At 35.4% G+C, this 22,534-nt stretch overlaps 1 protein-coding gene across 1 annotated transcript; it reads left to right on the top strand.

Annotated features, from left to right (window-relative positions):
- The first annotated feature begins 1,309 nt into the window (after nt 1–1,309).
- On the top strand, nt 1,310–21,718 carry LOC108980938 (protein ENHANCED DISEASE RESISTANCE 2-like). The gene is made up of 22 exons (XM_018951996.2): nt 1,310–1,828; nt 2,098–2,172; nt 2,911–2,964; nt 5,384–5,449; nt 5,733–5,836; nt 6,565–6,632; nt 6,719–6,835; nt 8,394–8,434; nt 8,538–8,638; nt 10,950–11,045; nt 12,015–12,079; nt 12,168–12,239; nt 12,333–12,488; nt 16,576–16,799; nt 16,877–16,916; nt 17,190–17,344; nt 17,438–17,539; nt 17,954–17,998; nt 18,084–18,224; nt 19,226–19,321; nt 19,420–19,521; nt 21,170–21,718. The coding sequence occupies exons 1-22, from the start codon at nt 1,688–1,690 to the stop codon at nt 21,275–21,277; spliced, it is 2,169 nt and encodes a 722-aa protein (XP_018807541.1). The 5' UTR covers nt 1,310–1,687; the 3' UTR covers nt 21,278–21,718.
- Nucleotides 21,719–22,534: the final 816 nt, after the last annotated feature.

The following is a 22,534-nucleotide window of genomic DNA, read 5'->3' as shown; positions in this document are numbered from 1 at the left end:
AACCCAATTAGTAATAACAAATTTTATTTGAACCCTTCAGCAGACATTTCCATCTCATAGTAAGGTTTGAATTTAACGATCACTCAAACTCATCTTATTTTATTTTATTATTATAATTTTTTAAAATAATAATAATATTAAAAAATAATATTTTATTTAATTTTAACTTTCGTTTAAAATTATTAAAAAATAATAAGACTCCAGTTGAGAGATCCCGTTTATTTATTCCATTCCAATTCTTTTTTTTTTTTATTTCTTAATTTTTTTACGCAATGTTTAAGAAAATAATATTTAATAATATTATGATTTTTATTTTATTTTTAAAAATATTAAAAAGTGTTAAAAAATGATGTGAAAAAATACTTAAAAATATTTTTTTAAATATTTTTTTCACGTCATTTTTTTAACACTTTTAAATATATTTTTTTAAAAAATTCATAATATTATTAAACAATATTTTTTTAATCACTACATAAAAAAAAATTAACAAAAAAGAAATGGGATGCTTAAATAGGATGCCCATTGCCCAAAGCCATTTCATTTCGTATTACTATTCAAATCTCACGTTACTTTTAAATAAAGAATAAAAATGATAAATTATAAAAGATCATCTTTTTTACTCTCATATTAATTTATGTATATTTGAATTAAATAATAATAAATTATTTTTTTTTAATTTTTTATTTGTTTTCTAAAATTATTTTTTTATATATATATATTTTACAATTAACATCCATTTTATATTATCAACTTAATACAAATTTTATGTATCAAAATCATCTTAATATAAATTCTATAAAGTTAATTTTAATGAATAGGAAAAAAAATAATAAAATAATATTTGAAGAATGAATAGTAAAAACATTTAGAGCAATGTAGATGAAATTAAAGACATTCTTTAAATTTAAAAATAAAAATAAGATAGAAAAGCTACTACCAATACTCTTAGGCTTCGTTTGGATCATCAATTTATCTCAACTCATCATTACAACTTTTTCAAATTTCAATACAAAATATAATAAACAATTCAACTTTTTCAAATTTCAAAATAATAATAATATTAAAAAATAATATTATAATAATATTTTATCATCTCAACTCAACTCAACTCACTTTAACATCCAAACTCAACAGTATAAATTATAATAGCAATTACAACGTGTATCTCCCCCACTCGAGCCTCTTGCTCACAATCCTCTCTCCTCACAAATACGCGGTCGTCTTGTATCCCCTTTACACGTCGTCGTTTCTTAGTGTCACCGATCCCGGTGTGACGTTAAGTAATAAGCTGAAAGCTCTTGAATGCTGTCCCTACGCTCTCTCTCTTTAGCTTCCTTGAGAAGTAAATCAGAATTTGAATTCTCATTCTCATGTTTCTTTCTCACGACGAACTTCAAATCCTAGGCTGAGATTTCCGACTGTTTACTCGATGAAATAAGAGAATTACGACTGTGTTCTCGATGAATTATGAAACTGGAATTCATCGATTTGCTGTTCCTCCTCTCCTGAAGAAAACTGCTTCTTGGAGAAGATTCCGGAATACTGAAACCATGACCGATCATCTCCCTTAGGTCTCTCACTGGTCTGCAGAAAGAAATAATTGCCACTCTGAGCTTCCGAGTCCCCGAGATTTTCCATTTCCGAGTTCGATTGCTGAATCTATCTTCTTAGTTCGGTGCGAAAACCGATGTCGTCGAAGGTGGTTTACGAAGGGTGGATGGTCCGCTACGGGCGGAGAAAGATCGGCCGCTCGTTCATCCACATGCGTTATTTCGTGCTCGGGTCTCGTTTGCTCGCTTACTACAAGAGAAAGCCTCAGGACAATCAGGTAATTTTCCTTGTCCTTTTCCTTTCCTTTAAAATGATTTTGATTCTTTCAGAGTGTGCTGGATTTTTGAATGCCTGTGTTTTCTTTGTGGCCTGAGAATTTTTTCTTTTAGCGAAAGTAGGGGCATTGGCGTAAAAAGATAACAAGAATTCTTATGAGCAAAAACGGAAAAGTAGATTCCTGACTTTTTTGAAGACTTATTTTTGAATAAATAATAGTGTAATTTGACTATGTAAAGTAGATTCCTGATTTTTTTTGGCGATTTTTAGGTTCCGATTAAAACCATGGTAATTGATGGAAACTGTAGAGTGGAGGATCGTGGCCTGAAGACCCACCATGGACATGTGAGTTCTCTTTTCTCTCTTTCTTTTGAAGATTTTTTCTTGTTATGCCTCAAGAAATGATAAATTAAAACGGTAAAACTGAATGGAACTACATTTTGGACTGTTGGTGTGATCTGAATTTGAATGATCGTCGAGTAGATGGCTTTTGTGCGTACTCTTGGCTCGAATTTTTGTCTATTTTCTGGTGATATAACAACTTCAAGTAGGTTAAGTCATTGAGCTGATTTTCTGGAGGCAGTGGTGTTAAATTCTTTAACATTTGGGAGCTATGGCGAGACTGTTGAGGAATTAGTGTCGTAGTGTTAGGGTATGAATCCTGTGGGGCAGTAGCCAACAGTTTTTCTTCTAATATTGTCTTAACTTATTTGTATAATTATTGTGATGGTTATCTGCAACCTGTAAATCCGTATTTTTTCTGCTTGATTGGAACTTTGAGAAAACATGGACGCACTTGAGTGTTGGGGGGTTGGAGTCCGCTTGCTTGTGAGTGACCCTAGGATGTGAAGAGAGAAAAGTTAAGCAGACAATTTCACAAATGTGAATTTCCTGAAGTACCTTTGAATTTGTGTTCTTGGTAGTTAATGCTAGTTTGGACGCCCATTTGATGTTGATGGCATATCAAGTCTTCCATCCCCCCTCTCTTTGTCTCTCCCTCTTGCCCTGACACACCTAGCTCTGGGGTATATTAGTATGCTGACCTGTAATCTTTCACTAAGTTTGTATGTTTTTTTGGAGCAGATGGTCTATGTTTTGTGTGTATACAACAAGAAAGAGAAGCACCATCGAATAACGGTACGCGCATTTCCCCAAATAGTAAATGAATAAATCATCATAGATTGATTTTTCTGTACACATTTATGTTCTTTTACTGTTATCATTGATTAAGATTTTCAAATTTGATTTATATTTGGGTTGGATAACCTTTATTGTTGTAGTCCTCATGCGGGACCAGATCTTTATAAATTAAAGCTGGTCATAGGTTCTATAGAGTTTGGTTCACTGTTTTTGTGGTATTTGAACGTATTTTTTGTGCTATTGAAGCTTTGGAGTTTTGTTGTGTTTAATTGTTATTAGGGATGTGTTGCACCCCTCGTTTTACTTATAAAAAAAAATTGTTATTAGGGCCTACCTATAAATTGAGCCTATGCCTGATTTGTAGTAGAAGCTTGATTTTTAGATTATTAATGAAAGACTACCTTTGGCTTCGTGGTTCTTTTGAGATCTCTAGGGTTTATTTGATTAAGCACTGAAGAAAAGATTTTCCTTGGTTTCCTTTAAGAAACTTATTGTTTCCTCTAAGAAACTCATGCTTCAATGGAAAATCATATCTACTCACGCATCCAACTTGGTCAAAGTTTTGTGTTGATAATCTTTTTTGGGGGTTATGGGAGTATTAAAATTAGTCAACCTTTCATTTGAGTGTTGAAGGACTTTGTCTCATTCCGCTTCTGCTTGGTGGAATTTTAACTAGCAGATGATTTCGTTTTTCTTGGATAAGTAATGTAATTCCTTAAAAAAGAACACCACAAGGGGGCATAATGCAAGTATGTGGTTCAATCGGCAAACGATTGTCAGTTGAAATCACTCATAGGGTCTGTTGCAAGTTTAATAATCTGCTCTACAATCTGGCGTCCTAACTGGCTGGGTTCATCTACACGAGTATTAGTTTTTTAAAGCCCTATTAAAGGTGGTATTTTCCATTCAAATTTAAGCAATCATGCCCTTCCTCACTAACTTCACGTATGTGATATTTTGCATCTACTTAGTACACATGACATAACATTCCTGTGGGAAAAATTGAATGAATTGTATTGATATGATTGTAGCCTTTACACGGCTATATATACAATTACCTAGCTGATTTACAGAGCTAATTACTGGGAGATAAAATAGGAAGCTTTCCTTCCTAAAACAGATTTCTATATCAGTGGGATTCCTTAATGGTTATCCCATACTCCTAGGAAAGTCAAAGATACAAATATCTAGGTTTCCTAATAGACAGAAGATTGAGGGAATCAATTATCTATTTTTTCAACAATTCCATTAATCATTGACCTAAATTATCTGTGAAGTAGTATTGCCTAAGCTTATTCAAGTGCTCTACTGGGAAGCTTTTACAAGGAAAATGTTTTTTTTTTTTTTAGAATGTTCTGTTTTAATATGCATCCGTGATCCAGCGAGCTATGTTAATTTAAGTTGTATTTTGGCGGTTTTGGTGATATATCTTGGTACCATGTGAAATGCAATGGTACCCTTCCATCCTAAAAGTAACAATATAAAAGAAAAGAAAAGAAAATGAAAGATTGAAATTAATAATAAATATAAATGAGAACCATGTTATAAAAAAGTTTACGTGTTATATATGTTATGTACCAAAAGTATTGGAAAAGTACTACTAACTCTAGTCCATTTCCACAAATACATGATATTCAACCATCAAATAGGTGGCGCATGACTTGATATTGCATTAGTTGTTTCCCATTGAGTTTATACCTTCTTTGACTAATGATTTCCTAAGCGTATCCGTGACTATACTGAATAGGTTTTATTTTTCTTAAACATCTGTGATATATTCTGATTCTTTTGATAACTACCATTTTCAATACCCCATACTGAGTGGTAAATGTAGATGGTGTATGGGGCCTCACATTGTTTGGGAGGGAAAAGTTCTTACTCTTTCAGTTTCTTGCTTTTGTTGATTGAAACCCAATAGGCTCTAATAGTACCATTGACTAGTCCTTTTGGAGTATAGCCTAGATGTGGCTTGGGCCTCCCTTGGTGCATTACAAATGATATGAGAGTCTATCCCAACAAAATGTGTGGGACTTGAGCCGTGCCACCTATAATAAGATTGCACCATACTGAGTAGTAAATGTAGGTGGTATATGGCATTCCACATCACTTGGGATGGATAAGTTCTTGCTCTTTATAATGGTTCCAATGAGGCTCCGATTGTACTTTTGGAGTATGACCCAAATGTCCACTTTCAATCTTTTTTGATCCTTTCAATTAGTAGAGCACTACTTTTGCTTCTCTGCATTGGCAATTTGATGAGATAGAAGTTGTTTGCCAAATTTTCAAACTAGCTCTGTGCACTTGGTTATTGTGCTTTGTTATTCCGTATAGTTGCATTTTGAAGCCTCTATCAGGTAATATGCACGTCCATCTTTTGTTGAGATTAGGTATTCATATGGCTGTGTTATTGTTCCAGCTGGCAGCATTCAACATCCAAGAGGCATTGGTTTGGAAGGAGAAGATTGAGCTTGTTATTGATCAGGTCTGCTGTCCAAATTCTCCCTTGCACCTACCAGTGCCTCTTCTTATTTAATATATTGATCTATGGGTAATGGTAGGAAGCTAATCCCGTTCTTGATATTCCTTTAATGTTTTGGCCTTTTAACATCTTTTGGTGACTGATCCAAAAAGAAAAAACATATTTTGGTGGAAAATAAGAATGTTTCTGGTGAATCATTACATCTTAGGTGTTTTCCATCTTTTTATATATATCTGCATTGTAGGCATTGATTCATATAGTACTCAATGCATATTTATGGATGCAGCATCAGGGATCACAAGCGGCAAACGGGAACAAATATGTTTCTTTTGAATATAAATCTGGGATGGATAATGGAAGGACTGCTTCCTCATCTGACCATGAAAGTCAGTAAGTACTTCTATGTTATTTTTTCACTTCTTGTTTGGGTTATAACTATGAAGGTAGTTCTAAATATCCTGTTAAACTGAACTAAGGTGCAATAGTTTCTTTTAGTTTCCAGTATTTTGCAAGTTTATGATTAGTCTTTAATTATATTTCAGAGTTAAGATTAATCTTTAGTTGTTCTTCTCTGCCTTTTGTGATCATGTTTAAACAGCTTTTAGCAAGATGCTCTTTTTTATTCTTTGAAAAAAAAAATTATAAGTTGGCTTCTTGTGAAGATGCTCATATTATTTTTTGTGCAATGTGTACATATGTACATATGTGCCTTATGTTGCAAGAATTTGAATGTATCTATTTTAGAAAATTTCATAGACTTGGCAAATATATATTTGGATGGTAATTAATAATTACCTTTTCCCCTTTCTTCTGTTTTACAATCATGTATATGGGCAACATTATTCTGGTGTTGGATAAAATTTTTGTCTCGTTTCTGTGTTATTGGAGATGCAGCTAATTTTCTTCATGTGTATTGGGAAATGAATTGGTTATCTTGTTGCTGTTGTCTTTATATTGCTTATGCAGCTTATCCCATCTAGTTTTGACTACATTACCAAGAAATAGTTCCATTCTTAATATTATGCTTTGGTAGTATTATTTATGGAACACCATTCTTTTTGTTAGGGTGCCTAGTAGTGCTTCTGTCTGTTAAATAATAATTTCTGATTTTTGGGCAGGTTCAGTGCACAGGAGGACGAAGAAGATGCTGATTCAAATTTGATGCGGAGAACCACAATTGGAAATGGTCTTCTTTGAGTTCCTTGTCTTTTATGTTCATGTTAGTTTGATGCATTTTCTACCTGAATCTCATCTTCTTCGTATTGGTGGCAGGTCCTCCAGAGTCGGTGTTTGACTGGACACGGGAACTCGACTCAGAATTATCAAATCAGAATACCAGCAATCAAGCATTTTCCAGAAAGCATTGGCGTCTTCTCCAATCCCAAAATGGCAAGTATTTTCTTGTTACTTGTATTTAGGACTGAACAAAAAAGCTGGCTGATCCTCTATTCCGTTTTCCTGGCCCGGAACCGGAAATTACCCGACCCGTTTAAAAACACCTGGTTATTAGCTGATACCCGAATTAACACTGATGAAGAGCATTGCGCGACTCATCACCCCAATATCTGCACATGGAAAGTGATTCCCAGTTCCAAAACAAAAACTGAAACTTTAAAGATATAATCTTTTTCGGATTTGTGGGTATTATGAAGGTTTGGTTTGCGAAAAATTCAGAAAAGATCCGGGAAAATTCAAAATAACTGATGTAAATGCATAAATATTACCATAGCCCAATAGAATAGAGTTTGTAGAAGCCAAAATGGGACCAACAAGAGCAAATTTGTTCAGATAAGCCTTCCTATGAACAGGAATACCCTCCGGGAGCTTGGATTTGTGGGATTCACTTTCAGTGGCTCCTTCTCTTCTTCCTCCATTCTTCAGATCATTTCGATGGGGAGAGACATGACGCTCCTTTTGAATGCCGAACCCTAGTCTTCTATTGTACCAAGCAGAATCAGAAGCCTCAATTTGCTAGATTTTTGTCTTTGACAGCAACTGTTGAGGGACGTAACATCTTCGCTTGAACAAAATAAGCGTACCACTTCCTTCATCCAAACAATCCAGAGTCTTCCTCCTCCGCCTGTGTCTGCTCAAACCCAAACACCTGCAATCCCTTACTATCCCAAACAATCCACAGGCAAAACCGATGACTTGCATCTTTGCTGAAGAAGGAATGCGAATGATGGCTTCTGCGAGATTCTAGAAACAAAAATACCTTCTAGTAATTAAAGACCATCGTCTAGTAGTTTTACCTTCCAGGGTTTTTGCTTTTTATTTTCTTTTGAGAATTCAATGTCCAGGTTTGACCCAAATCAAGTCTTGAGAATTAATTACGCCGGATAAAATATCAAAATTAATATATATATAAATAAATATTATTTAAAAAAACAAACAAACAAAAAGGGTCGGAATACCCGATCTACCGAACAGTATTGTATTGGGTCGGGTAATCGGTTAAACGGCCAAACGGAAAATCCTTATTTTCGGGTTGGGTCAGAAATAGCATTTCCTGGGTCGGGTCGGGTCGGCAAACAGCCCTACTTGTATTGTTTAGCAGATGAGTTATGCTATTTTCAAGCCTGGTGTGTAAATCACCACTTATTGTTGGGGTTTGCTCCCGTTTTGGGGTTCTCTTGTGGACTGGCATTTTTCAGGATTTGGTGGACCCGTCCAAAAAAATTGGGATACTTACCAAAGGACCCATCATATTCATAATAGGAGTCAAAGCACCAACACTTTTTTGTGTAAACTGATGTGGCAGGCTTTCACATGAGCATATAGTTAATGTGTCAATAAAGAGGCTTGCAAATAGATTTATTCTTAGCAAATTACCTCATAATGACATTTTTAGAACAATTATCAAGTAATTGGATTTGGGGATATGATCACTGGTAAGATGTATTGGGACAATGAATTCTTTGTGACTTATCTTTATGAATGTTGACAGGACTTCGCATTTTTGAAGAACTTCTGGAAGTCGATTACCTTGTATGGTCTTGTTTCCTATCTTGTTCTCTATGCAAATGAAGTGGTTTTACCATGCGTTTTGTTGTTTAGTTCAAAACCACTATTTTTGGTCTTCCTTCTGCAGCCAAGGAGCTGTAGTAGAGCAATGAAGGCTGTTGGTATTGTGGAGGGTACCTGTGAAGAAATATTTGAACTCATTATGAGCATGGGTGGGACACGGTTTGAGTAGGTGTTTTCCTTCTTCAAAGAAAACTTTTACATATTAACTCTTTTTACTTTTATAAGTAAACTTTTACAGAAAAACTCTTAACAGCTCATTGTACTGGTGTTCCTTGCTGTATGTATTCAACTATATGTAGTTGTGAGAGTATTCAGGAAGATCATATATGCAAACCTGATTTTCACTTGGGCTAATGAAGGACATGGAACTAGAAAAATTACAAAGGATTTTAGTGGTTCCCACACCAGTAGCTGGAGATTAAGACATGTAATGTCATGTGATCTTGCTCTACAATTCAAATTTGATTGAATAAAAAGGATGAGGTTGTCTCATGTTGCGATCATGAATTATTTTCTCATGGTAGTTTGAGAGGTAAATTAGGGGCACAGGGAAAAGCAAATAAATATGCAAGGGTGGAACTGCAGCAGTAGAAAACTCACCCTTCATTCCCGTTTTCTTTTGATTTTTCTTTTCCTTTTTTTGGGGGGGGGGGGGGGGGGGGGGTGAGGTGAGGAGGAAGTGCAAGCTGAAATTGTTGCTTCATGAGTTTCATTGGTTGGAGAATTAAATCCTGATCGTGGGCAGGCTTTATTCACCCTCTCTCTCTATCATAAGTTTTATTTCTATTCCCTACCCAGACTTGGCCATTGGTGTTATTCATTTCGCCTCTTGGGATATTTACTGCCACCAGTGAACACTTTTGGCTTGCTTTTACTACTTTATCATCCCTATTACTTTCCTCATGCTAGATGTAAAAGTGGAAATCGTTTCAAAAACTGAAATCTGCATGGTTGGTCTACATGCTTCTATTTTACTTGTTTCTTATCATGGTAATCATAAATCTTCCACCTTCCATGTACAAGAAAGTCTTCCCACAATATTTAAGCCCAAGGCACGTTCTATGTTTGCGAGTACATTTGAAATATGTCATGTTAGTCCTCATCGTTTTTTTTTTTTTGTTTTCTATCATTGGGAATGAATTCATCATGAGTAAGGTGGGGAGGCACATCATGACTGGCAATGGAGGTTTTTGCTTCCTTATTTTCAATTGAAGCATCTATTTTCCATATGTCCTCTCATTTAGTCAATTATGATGTCTTTTCCTTGTCCCAATACACAGCCTCAATAGTTGTCTAATTCTTAGTGATTGATAGTCCACTTTTGAAGATGTATCACACCCTCTGTTATTATGGTCCTGGGCACATTAAACAATTGTAGTGTTAGCATCTTTACTTTAGAAATTAGTTCATGATTTAAGGCCTCCCTGCCAGTGACATCTACTTTTCTGCCTTGAACCTGAGCTTCTAGATAATGGAAAATAGCTGCTGGATGCAGTTTTTAAGGGGCTTGTTTTAGAGGCTTGAAAGCTCTTTAGGGGGTTTGTGCAATCCCTTTGGCGCTCTTTTACTTCCCATGTGACGGTTGCATCCCCTCTAGTATTCCTTAAGTCTCTTGGCTATCAGAAAAGAAGGGAAAAAGAAAAAGTAAAGTATAGGAAGTGGAAACGTGAATGGGAAGAAACTTAATTAGATCTGTCTTTTCTAGCTACTAAAATACTCATCCATTTCAGGCATATCATTTCTGCCTGACTTATTTTCAGATTCTGGTTCTGGAAAAGTTTGTTGCATATTTTTCTGTTCTCCCTTTACCTTCGCTTTTCAATTTTGTAGGCAGCTGCAGGCCGACTACTATTCTGTCTTTATGCATTCATTTTTAGAACTTATTGGCTGTATTGACACCCCATGTGTTTTATTTTGGGTCATATATCTGTTTACTTATCAAAAAATAATTTGGGTCATATATCACTGTGAACATAGAGGGCAGCTTAATTTGTACGATTAGCAGGCAGATTGCTCATGGGCATGATATATAGATTACTTAGTACACCTGCTACTCGGAGGTAATATTAAATAGTGAACTCTTGCATATTATTTCAAATTTGAATCTTATTTATGTGGATTTGCATTTTGTTGTATACTGGATTTTTTATTGCTTCATTTCATACTTAAAGTATTTGTTTTCTGTTTAGTTGGAATGTGCAGGTGTCTAGCTTTTTTATGAGTTTAAGAATTTTTGTATTTATGTCTTTCATATATGATGTTTAATTAAGCATCCTGACATTTTTCTCCATGTCTGTACCGGCTCATGATTTTATGTGCCTTGAAAACAATTGAACCACTATGTCTTCTGTTTAGGAGAATCATTTTAGAGATCTTAGCAGCTCCGGGACATTTCAAATTAGCCCCCTCTGTAATTAAATTAATGTTTCTGTATAGCTAAACCATGTGTTACCTTATTTTTTCATGCGTTGTGCAGGTGGGACTGCAGTTTCCAGGATGGTAGCTTAGTTGAGGAGGTGGATGGACATACAGCAATACTTTATCACACACTTCAGCTGGACTGGTTCCCAATGTAATGCTTCCTCCAAATTCATATGTTGAAATTGTTAAACCTATACAATTGCCACTGCAAACCAATAGAAAATGGATACATGTTTTACAAAACAGAAGCCATTTTCCTAACGTTTATGGAACAGAACAACTCTTCTTCTCTGTCACTCTCTCCCTCCAATTCTGACTGCACCTCTTTCTCTACCTCCATCTCAGTTGTTACTGGCCATGCCTAGCCACCATCAATCTGCCCTTATGCTAATTCCCTCTCCATAAGCTTTTGATTTCCATTTTCTCAGTTTAGATCTGCTGTGTTCATGAGAGCCGTTTTTCATGTGGTTTTTTTTGGCTGGTGAGGGCCCTTTTTGGCCATCTGCCATCACTGAATGCAGATGCATGCAGAACTGGAGAAGGATTGCTTGTTGAATTTTGGGGATTCAGTAAGAATGGAAACTGTTATAACATAGACTAGCTTATTTCTGACTTACCATAGAAAGAAAACACTTGTTTTACCTCAATGCTTTAAATTTTTGTAAGAAATCTTCAAGTTACGTGGAAATGTTTTTGTAATTCTCTCTTGAGGTTTTTCATAGTTCAGAATTTTTAGCTCCTGCTAGTGGTCAGAAGTTGATGGGAGGGTGCCTTGTTGACATCAGATGGAACCATGTGATTGTGAAACTATTCTTTTGGAACATGATTTTGTTTTTCTTTAGGCTTAGAAAGTTGATGGCCAAGTTTTGGTGTTTATACTGAAGAACTACCTTAAATATGCTTCTTCCTCTTGCTCATTCCTCTAGAGGGCTCTCTATATATTACATCTTCATAATTTTAAGCAAATAATATTTTTTCCCCTTTTAATTGTCATATTGCATAAAAGTTTCTTCTGGGGTTTAATTTTAGTGGGGTTGTCTGTAAGGAAGCTCCCTTTCCATTCTACAATCCTGTGCATAATTTTATTTGTTTTTAACACTTATAATCTTTGCTATTGCAGGTTTGTGTGGCCTCGCGATCTTTGTTATGTGCGATATTGGCGCCGAAATGATGATGGAAGTTATGGTAAATGTTCTGCTTCACTTCTTGTTTGGACTATTCATTTGTTGTTTCTCTTGTTAAAAACTTCCACATCTTTTTTGTTGTTGTGCAGTTGTCTTATTTCGTTCAAGGGAGCACAAGAACTGTGGCCCACGACCTGGATATGTACGAGCACATATTGAGAGTAAGTTCTATTTTTCTCCTTTGATTTATGATGATGCCTGATTTCCATGAATTCAAGATGGAAATATTTTGTTTATTTATTTGGGTTTTTAAGGTGGAGGATTCAACATTTCCCCTCTAAAACCTCGAAATGGGAGGCCTAGGGCACAGGTGCAGCATCTTATGCAGATTGATCTTAAAGGATGGGGTGTGGGATATATATCATCATTTCAGCAGCATTGTCTACTTCAGATGATAAATAGTGTTGCTGGTGAGTTCCTTTTGCTGTTTTTTACTTGTAAAATCTGGGGCGTCATTGATGGTAAAATGCAGTTTGATGTCAACATGTTGGGTCATGACTTCAATTCTATTTTCTTGTTTGTCCATTACTTAATAAATTTGAAAAAGGTTCTGATAAACAGGGCTCTTTCATTAACTGATATAAATATCGGCTAGTCTAACATTCATACCCTATAACTTTGCAATTGTGGTATTGGTGTTTAGGTGATCATAGCCAGTCTTTCAACATGAGATAGACTAGGGTTTAAAAAGATTCAAGTTTTGTGGGAAAGAAGCTGAGAACAGCTTGCTGGGGTTTTTAGGCAGCAACTAAGGTATCTAAGGTAGTTCTTTACGGCTGATTAAAAAGGCCTTTGGATGGCAAAGTGTGACGATGGTTGCCGAGATCCTGGGGTATCTAGGAGGATGCATTGAGGCCTGGGTAGATCCAGTATTTTTGTGATCTTGAGTCGGTATAGGGAACTTGTGTGGTCTATTGTGATAAGATGAGTTTTTCTCTAGGTCCGTGCTTGTGGTCATATGTATTTTTAGCGTTTTATATATAACTTGTGACTGCTTACTTTACCCTCTCACGGGCTGACATACCCAGAACTTGAGCTGGCAAGAGAGGAAGGAAAGTGGCGAAGCTTTAAGTCTTTGAGGGTAGAATAGAGTTGGGCTAAGTTCGTCCAGGCGCACACAATCCTATCCTATCCTATCCAAGTCCGAGTTTACCGTACATCTGGCCCTTATGTTACTCGACCCAATGGTACTTTAGAATAAGAATAATTGAGCTATTCCTATGCGCAAGGGCAGGGAGAGAAGTGTCAACTTCATCTGCTCAAGTCTATAACCCCCACCCCCACCAGGGTTGTAAATCGGTCCGGTCCGGTGATGGACCGAAAATTCCATCATTTTTCCTGGACTGGACCGAACATCCATAGGGATCGGACCAGACCAGTAGCTATTGGTCCGTTTGGTCCGGCCTAATTATTTTATTATTTTTTTCATCTTTTTTTTTTCAAATAAATTAATAAAAAAATTATTTAAATTACTAAATTAAAATTAAGTGAATTATTAATGTGGATTATGTAACTAATTCATTAAAAAAATATTTTAATATAATTATATTTATGATGTTGATAGTTATTACTTACTAACTTAGACTTTACTCTTTCGTATGCATAATTATTAATAATGTCATACATTTTATATATAGTTAATGAATATCAAATAATTTCATTGTACATAGATTATCTATGCTTGCTTGCAACTTAGGTATTTAAAAAAAAATTACTTAATTATTTTAATTAAGTGTTACTTATAAAAAAAAAAAAAATTAATTAAGTGTAAATAGTAGAGTATGTATGAATGTATGATGTATTAACTATTTATATATAATGACATAAATTATCATATGCTTTATGATTTATTATTAATTGATAGCATATATTATTTTATATTTTATATAGTCAATAATAATAAATTATATGAAAATTACATCTTTAACTTATGTAATTACTATATATAAATAATATATTAAATTATTAAAAATATTAAAAAAAAAAAATATATATATATATAGGGGCTTGGTCTGATTTGGTCTGGTCCGGTCCGGTCCAAAATTTGTAGACCCGGGACCGGACCGAATTTCATCAGTCTACATATTTTGGGACCGAGACCGACCGGTCTAGAATTTGGTCCGGTCCGGACTTAATTCTTTACAGCTCTAGTCCCCACAATCAAAACATTACCATCATCCCTTGGTAGTTCATAAAAAAATTTAGATAGGATCTTTGCCTTTCAAGAGAGGAAGGCAAGCAAGTTGAGAGTTAGAAGCACCCACTTCTTAATAGAACGGAATGTAATTAATTGTCCCCCAAACTGACTTACTCGCGGCAACTTTCTGGCCGCCCAACGACCTATAATGCTAGTCACTACTCCCACTGGGGCTAGGAAGTAAGCTCCACGTTAATTTTGAATGTCGTCTAGAATTTATCTAATTAATATATAATCAATAATTCAATATATAATAAATAATTCAAAAAAAAAAAATCCCATTCCTAATGTTTTGAATGGATTAATATTTTCGTTTCGTTTTATTTGTATGTTAGAGGCCTGCTGTGTTTTTTCCCGTAATGACAAAAATGGACATGGGGTGCTGGCCTCTAATACCTGATATAGATAGCATAGCAGCACTACAGTGGTTCTAGAGCTGTTGGAAGCAAAATTAGAGGGAAGACTGGCTTTTGAAATTTGAAGAATGGGAAAGATAATCTATGGTTTGTGGGCCCAGATCTGTTTGAAAAGATTGGATATTTTTGGTTCTATGGTGGCTGGAATTGCATAGCAAACTTGCAATTTAACTTGCTGCACAAAATTGTAGGTGAGAAGCAACTGCTGCCGGAATTGTTGGTTTGCTGGAATTTTCCCTGGAAGCAGGTATTTGAAGGATATTTGGGTTGTTTAGTTTAGGGTTTTGGGGTTGGGAAGGCTGGAAAATTGGGAGATTTGGATTTTATTGTGGAGTAAAAACATATGTATGTTTTGGAGCACACAACAGATAAGAAAATGAAGGAAGACTTATCAAAAAAAAAGAAAATGAAGGAAGTTAGATCTGGTGCATGGCTCTGAACAGTGACTCCTAATTGTAGCCGATGTGGTTCTGCAATTTTGGAGGTTATAATAAGTGGGTTGCGATAATGTTTATATCCTGAGGATTTTGGGTTTTGGATTGTAGTATTTTAGAGGCTATATCAATTGCCAGAAAATGGAGACGTGAGAAGGACAATAGATTATCACAATACTTTTCTTAAGCATCACATTGAGGGTGTTTTTGGTATCTCAATTTGAAGGATTGCATCACAAAACCTTGAACTAAACTTCTAAGCTTCTGATTTATATGGATAATATGACTAAAACCTCAAACTATTCTGAGATTAGTTTTTACTACAAAGTTTTGTGTGGTTTGGGAGAAACTGTTCACCGCGGGGTATGGAAGGTGGCGTTGCTACTAATATTTGTTAGGTTAATCATCAAACCACCGCCTTGGTGGTAGTTTTACAAAGAAGTTGGTGGAACATGAAAAAAATGTGTACTTGGTGTATGCACAAGGACAATGAGGATCTATTGATTGTACACAGTTAAATTCCCTATGAAGGGGAATTATGGGGTGGTTGTGTTTCAATCATTCTTTGCTCTCTGGGAATTGATGGAAGGAGTAATATAGCTTGAGAAGAAATTCCTTCCTGTTTGATGTGGAGTACTTGGAGGAAGAGGATGAGCTGGGAGTTGGCTGGTCTAAGGCTTTCTATTTGGACATTCGAGGTGCATTTCTTGCAGATGCTTTCTTCTCGAGTTGAAGTTTCACCGCCACTTGCATGGAGATGGCACAAACGGGTAAAGTATCCATAAGGTAGCAGTAGGGGAGGTTCGGGAATCCTGGTTGATAAGGTCTGCCACTAATGTCTGAAATTCTTGTCTTTCGGTCGGCTAGCTAAAATAGGGTAGTGTTCAGAGATATGCTTCATTCGAAATTGTTTTGTTTGGAGGGCGATCAGTGGGATCCCGTTTTCTTTGTCTGTTAAGCCTTACAGCTATGGTTTTTATTCTTTTGTCAAATCCAAGTTCTTCATGCCACCATCAGCAAACCATGGCCTTTTTGTGATTCCATTAATACTTTGAGTTGGTAGTCATTGATTTCCATTTTAAGTGGCCTTTTTTCGATTTTCATATTTTTTAATGCTCTTTCCCTCTCTTATTTAGCTGCTTGAAAAAAATTACTCGAGATATAGCAACCTCACATGGTAATTTTTGTTAAATTTTTATTTAATGTTTCTTAATTTCATTCTGTTTGATTTGGGCAGAATTTTTTATTGACTGTAATTATCTTTTATGTTTTAATACTTAAACGATGAAAGATAAGGTGGACAGATGCGTGCGCGCGTGCGCTGGGGGGGTGGGGGTGTTAACTTATGACCTTTTAACTAGGACTCTTTCAATTTGAGTGCATTCTTCCGTAGACATCTGTCACTTTTCTCTATTGTTGTTCCATTTTTCTAAAATCTTGTTCGTCACAGGACTTCGTGAATGGTTTGCCCAAACAGATGAGAGGAATGTTCCTGCAAGAATCCCAGCAATGGTTAATATGACCTCAGCTTCTTCAGAGAAGGGTGAGAAGCTGGGTTCTGCTCATCCTAGTGCACCTTCTGATCAAATAAATGCTGCAAACAGAAATTCAGTGATGATGGAAGAATACTCTGACGAGGATGAGGAATTTCAAATTGCTGAGGTTGAACAAGAGGTTTGGCTCACGACAATACCTTATATTTTCTTTGTACTTTCTCTGAAGTCTGAACGATAGTTTTTTCACATTTTCAGGCAGATCCATCTGGGCTTGAGAGTGATTTCAAGAGAACAGGTAAATGATACTAATTCCTTGCAAGAGGAATATCTGTCAATAGGATCGGCAGATTTTATGATTGGAAGATTTTATCTATATCTTTCTTATCTTATTTACATCAGCTGTACAGATTAGTTTTCCTTTCTTAGCTTTGCCGTGTATAGCTAGTTTTCCATATATAGAGTTTCCATTTATAGCTACCAGACTTTTCTATTTAATGAAATTCTCACCATGGTGAGAGGCATTCGGTCAATCTGAGAATATCTAATCACAATTTTTTTCAAAGTGAAGCCTTGGAAGAAGAACCAGTGGACCAAATTGATTTGTCCTGTTTTTCGGGTAATCTCCGCCGTGATGACCATGATAATGCACGTGACTGCTGGAAAATTTCAGATGGGAACAACTTTAGAGTCCGGAGCATGCATTTTTGTTATGACAAAACAAAGGTTTCCTAATCTTCTTACCTTCCATTTTGTGTAATTCAATATCTGAGATGTGAGGCTTGCTTTAATTCCATTGTTGGCAATGTGTATTTGAAGATTCCTGCAGGGAAACATATTATGGATCTGGTTGCCGTTGATTGGTTCAAAGACACCAAAAGAATGGACCATGTTGCTAGGCGTCAAGGATGTGCAGCCCAAGTAAGTATTAGATGTTAAATATTTTTGCTTGTGTACTTTTTGCTGTGAACAGACACTAACTTGTTTAAAGGTAATGTCATTTCTCAGCATCATTTTACATATGTCACGGTTAGTGCACACAGACTCAATTATGATGTAATTTCCAGAAACGTATAATTAGATATGTTTCAATACATTATTTATTTTATTTTAATCTACTTCTGCCTGGATGTTGCTCCTTTTAGAAATCTTGTATGTCATGACCTTTGTTAAATAAGTTAGTTTATTACCAAGATGAATGGGGTCAGTTTATAATTGGTGAGAAATACTTCTTTAAATTTGATTTGAATTTTAACTTACAATTTTTTTGTTCTTAATTCCTTATTATGGAGTTAACTATTGTCGAACTTTTGTTTTCTTAAATTATCCACGTAGGTTGCTTCAGAAAAAGGGCTTTTCTCCATGGTCATAAATTTACAAGTAAGTTTATTTCATTGGGTTGGTTTTGACTTCTAAACTTTAATGTATTTGGATATGGAGTGGAAATAATTCTTTAATCTTACAGGTACCTGCGTCAACACACTACAGTATGGTATTTTATTTTGTTATGAAGGATTTAGTTCCTGGATCCCTCTTGCAAAGATTTGTTGATGGTGATGATGAATTCCGCAATAGTAGGCTGAAGCTCATCCCATCAGTTCCCAAGGTATTTGTTTCATTCAGTTCACATTGTGCCTCAATTACTTATACAAGTCTATTGATCATCCCCCCTGTTGTCCTCATGGATGTATGAAGGCAAGCCTTCGTATATGTATACCATGTAGATAGAAATGGAACCTGGTGAAACCTTTTTTAGTCTTCACTTGCATTTTGCTAGGACGTTTGATAGAGTTGGTCTCTCAAACACTTCTTCTGAGACTGCTTTTTTATTGGACAAAAGAAGTTGGGGGATTCAGTTCTGTCTTTCCAGGATTCCTATGATTTTCATGATTTTCGTTTTATATATGGATAAATGTCTTTTGGTGATTAATGTTATAGTTGACCAATGAATTAGATGCACAGGCGTACTTTTGAATAATAGTCACATGACCTAAACATGCACATGAATACATTTAAGCACCGCCCTCTCCTTTTGCCAATATGCAGATTATCCAGATTCTGGCCCCAGAATCAACTTTAATTTTGAGGGCCATTTCAACACAAGCACAATTATTGTCTTTGGGCAAAAGGGAACTCAACCTACTAATGTTGTTCCTCCCATGTTTTATCTATATGGGGATGATTCGTTGCCAATGGTTGTATAGCCGTTTTTGCCACCAGTTACACCTTTCCTTAGGTTATATCTGGTTGGCTATTATTATTTCTAAAGTAGAATAATTCAGTTATATAATTCCAACATACAAATCATTGGAGTTGTTCGGCATTGATTTTCTTGTGTGCTTGTAAGTCACCCAATGCCTTCTTTGTGAACAATTTGATGCCCTAGTGTTGTGTCCCCTTTATTCTGTATCTGCACTCTGGAGGACAGTGCAAGGATGATAGTTTTTCTTCACTTTTTCTGGGAACACCTTACAAAGTTCTCCTGCCTTTTTTCTGCTTCTTTCCCTTTTTCTTCCTGGTTGATTAAATCCCAAGCCAAAAAGTGAATATAGCAAACCATATATTATTTCATGCATCCTTTATTGATTCCAGTATTGAATTGGGCAGGGCTCATGGATTGTGCGCCAGAGTGTTGGGAGCACCCCATGTTTATTGGGGAAAGCAGTTGATTGCAACTATATCCGTGGTCCCAAGTACTTGGAAGTAAAAATCCTGCAATCTTTTTAATTCATGTTTTCTTTCCCTTTTTTTGGGAACTATTATTTCTATCTATGCTGCTTAACATTGTTCATCTCCTGTAGATTGACGTGGACATCGGTTCTTCAACTGTTGCTAATGGTGTTTTGGGGCTTGTAATTGGTGTAATCACAACATTGGTGGTAGACATGGCTTTCCTTGTACAGGTCCGTTTTAATTATTACATCTTCTCAATTTCAAGTAGACCACGGGAAGACATAGCAACATTTTAGCTGGCAATTACTTAAATTAATGGTACTCTTGTTAGGTGTTGCTTATGCATACACCCTATGTACTTTGACAACACCTAATGTTTGCATTAGTAGAACTTATTAAAAAATTAATAATAAGGCCTCATTTGGTTTCACAAAACTTCTCAACTCATCTAATCATTATAACTTTTCCAAATTCCCACACAATTAAATAAACAATTCAACTTTTTCAAATCCCAAAACAAAAATAATATTAAAAAAATATATTCTAACAATATTTTATTTAATTTTCAACTTTTATCTCAATTCATCTCATTTCATCTACAAAAACAAACGAGGCCTAAGTGCACTGTTGTTGTGGCTGGCATAGCCAAACTCATAGCCACTCAAGCTAAATGCGCATTCATCTAGCTTCTTTTATGAAGTCAAACCACTTCCAAACTGGGTTTTGAGTTTTCTATTAAGATTTCAAACCTTGGGATTGTGTGTTGTCATATATTTCAAACTGAATCAAGAAATTTTTAGAAGTTTGGTTTTAAAAGATTTATGATTCTTGGAGGAAGATATTATTTAATTAGAGGAAGCACAATGCATGTTGCTTTTTTAAGGCATCCACGAAAGTAACTCTATGCATTAAGATTTAAGATTTACATTTTCCTTGAACCCTGTTGCCCTATGATGTCAATACCTGTATCATATTCCAATTGATGTCAATCCCCAAATCTTCCCTTTTTTTGTAATTTTTCCAAATTTTGGATCTCTTTTTTCACGCCTTCAGTTGTACCCATATATATTTGACAGGAGCTAGTAGAGTCTGCCAGTAAAATTGTCGGAAAGTTGCAATGTGCACCTTGAACTATCAATATGTTTCGGCTTGCAACCTCCATTAAAGTGGATGAAAAAATACGCCATGTGGTACAATTGAAATAGCCAGATCTCAATGGAGAGTGCAAAATGAAGTATATTGGTAGTTACTGTTATAATCTATGCAATAGCACAATGCACAATAAGTGATAAATTTATACAAGTAAATTATGGTATTCATAGTGAAATACTTCCTTTTTGGGAGGAACAACATGATGTCAATACCTGTAATTGTAGGTAATAATTATTTTCAAAACAGGAAATAAAAGTCAATTTTTAATTATTTTTTTAAGGGAATAGTACACTTTGCACCCTCCAATTATCAGTGTTTTTGCCCTTGAGACCCCAAACTACGCATTGTTCCCTCAAACTACCAAGCTGACACTTTGCATAATTTCTTAAGATTGGATGGTCATGATTGTATCACGTTACTTATTTTTCATTCATCGTAACAGACAAAATTAAACGAGGGTGGAAATGCTAGTTTTTTTAGTCAGGGGGTGCAATGTGTGAGTTTTGGTTGTGGGGTACAAAGTGCAAACCTTTTGTAGTTTGAGAGTACAAACTGTATTCAGTATTCATCCCCTTTTTAATTCTAGGTGTACTAAATCAGTACTGGTTCTCATCACTCTGCAGGACTTTGTACATTGGGATTGGTATACATTTTTGTTTTAACTTTTTCGTGTGTATATCTATCTATCTATCTAGGAAGTTGTTAGATGATTGTTTTAATTAACAGGCAAATACCACTGAAGAATTGCCGGAGCGACTGATTGGTGCTGTCCGTGTTTCTCATATCGAGCTTTCATCTGCTATAGTCCCAAAGCTGGAACCAGATCCATCATGACTGACTGAGATGTTTGATCTCCCGAGTTATTCAAAATCAGTTGTCCAGATAAGCATGTATTCCATTTCTCATTGGATTTCCATTTCCTTTACCCTTTGTATAAAATAGTGAGAGAAGTGGGGTATTTTTATTTTTGTCCATCAACCCTAAAATAAGAATAGGGGATGGGTTAAACTTGATTGTCAATATTTTTCTCATTTAGGTTCCAATTTCCAATCGTTTTTCTTTTCCTCGCCCAATCATGACAACCATTCGCGAATTCATGGGAGTTCAAGTTGTTTTAGGTTCATTGTTTATACTGAAACCACCTTTTCCTTCTTCCTTCTGGATTTAGTTGTTACTTTCTGATGTGGACAGAGCTGAAATGAGGGAGTTCTGTATACAAGAATATATAGAAAAAGGAAAGAAATCAAGTGATCCTTTCTGGTCACCAGCATGTCATTTTCTTCCCCAAATTTCTATTTCAGCAATGCATTTTCACTTTTAATATTAATTACTTTCATTTTATAGCCGCTGAAATAATGGGGTTCTGAGAGGATAGTGCAAAATTTAGACTGATTGAAATATTCCCCATTCATTTGTGACTCTTGTTATCACCCAATCTAGAATTACAGAACCTCAGCCCGTAGGAGTCACCCTTATGATGCGTGCTTGCAGAAATTTATTTTTCTTGCCTTCCTGTGTAGTGTGGGGGGCCGTGTGCGATAAGCTAGATAATGTTATGGGTAACATCGTCTCAGATATCTGGTACGTTAAATCCTCGCATTAATTTTATGATAATGGTAATATAAATATGATGAGTGAGTCCATGAAAATTAATCGATGCTAATATATGGTCGAAGCATGGAGGGATAATTTAATGTTAATGGGAATTGTTTATATATGGGTACTCATTTAGTGCCTGGCTGAGAATATAATTATAAAAAAGTTTTGAACTCAAACACGCTTTTAAACTTCTTATAATGTCTTAGATATATCAATATTATAATTTCTAATATTGATATGTAAATACAATTTTTTTTTTTTATTTTTTGGTTTTTTCTGTGGACGTGTAAAGTTATTTCCACAGCATTGATTGTTTGTGCAAGTCTTTTTTTTTTTTTTTAAGCACTACATGATTCAATGATTTAATTCATGCATCAATTTTACTCACGATGGCACTACATGATTCAATGATTCAATTCTTTACTATTTTGTTTTCCTCTTTTTGTATTCGGAAACCATTTTGCTTTGAATATATTTTTTTATTAAGCAATG

The sequence above is a fragment of the Juglans regia genome, chromosome 2 (assembly GCF_001411555.2).
Source record: "Juglans regia cultivar Chandler chromosome 2, Walnut 2.0, whole genome shotgun sequence".
Taxonomy (NCBI): domain Eukaryota; kingdom Viridiplantae; phylum Streptophyta; class Magnoliopsida; order Fagales; family Juglandaceae; genus Juglans; species Juglans regia.
This window is presented reverse-complemented; position numbering and strand designations above follow the sequence as displayed.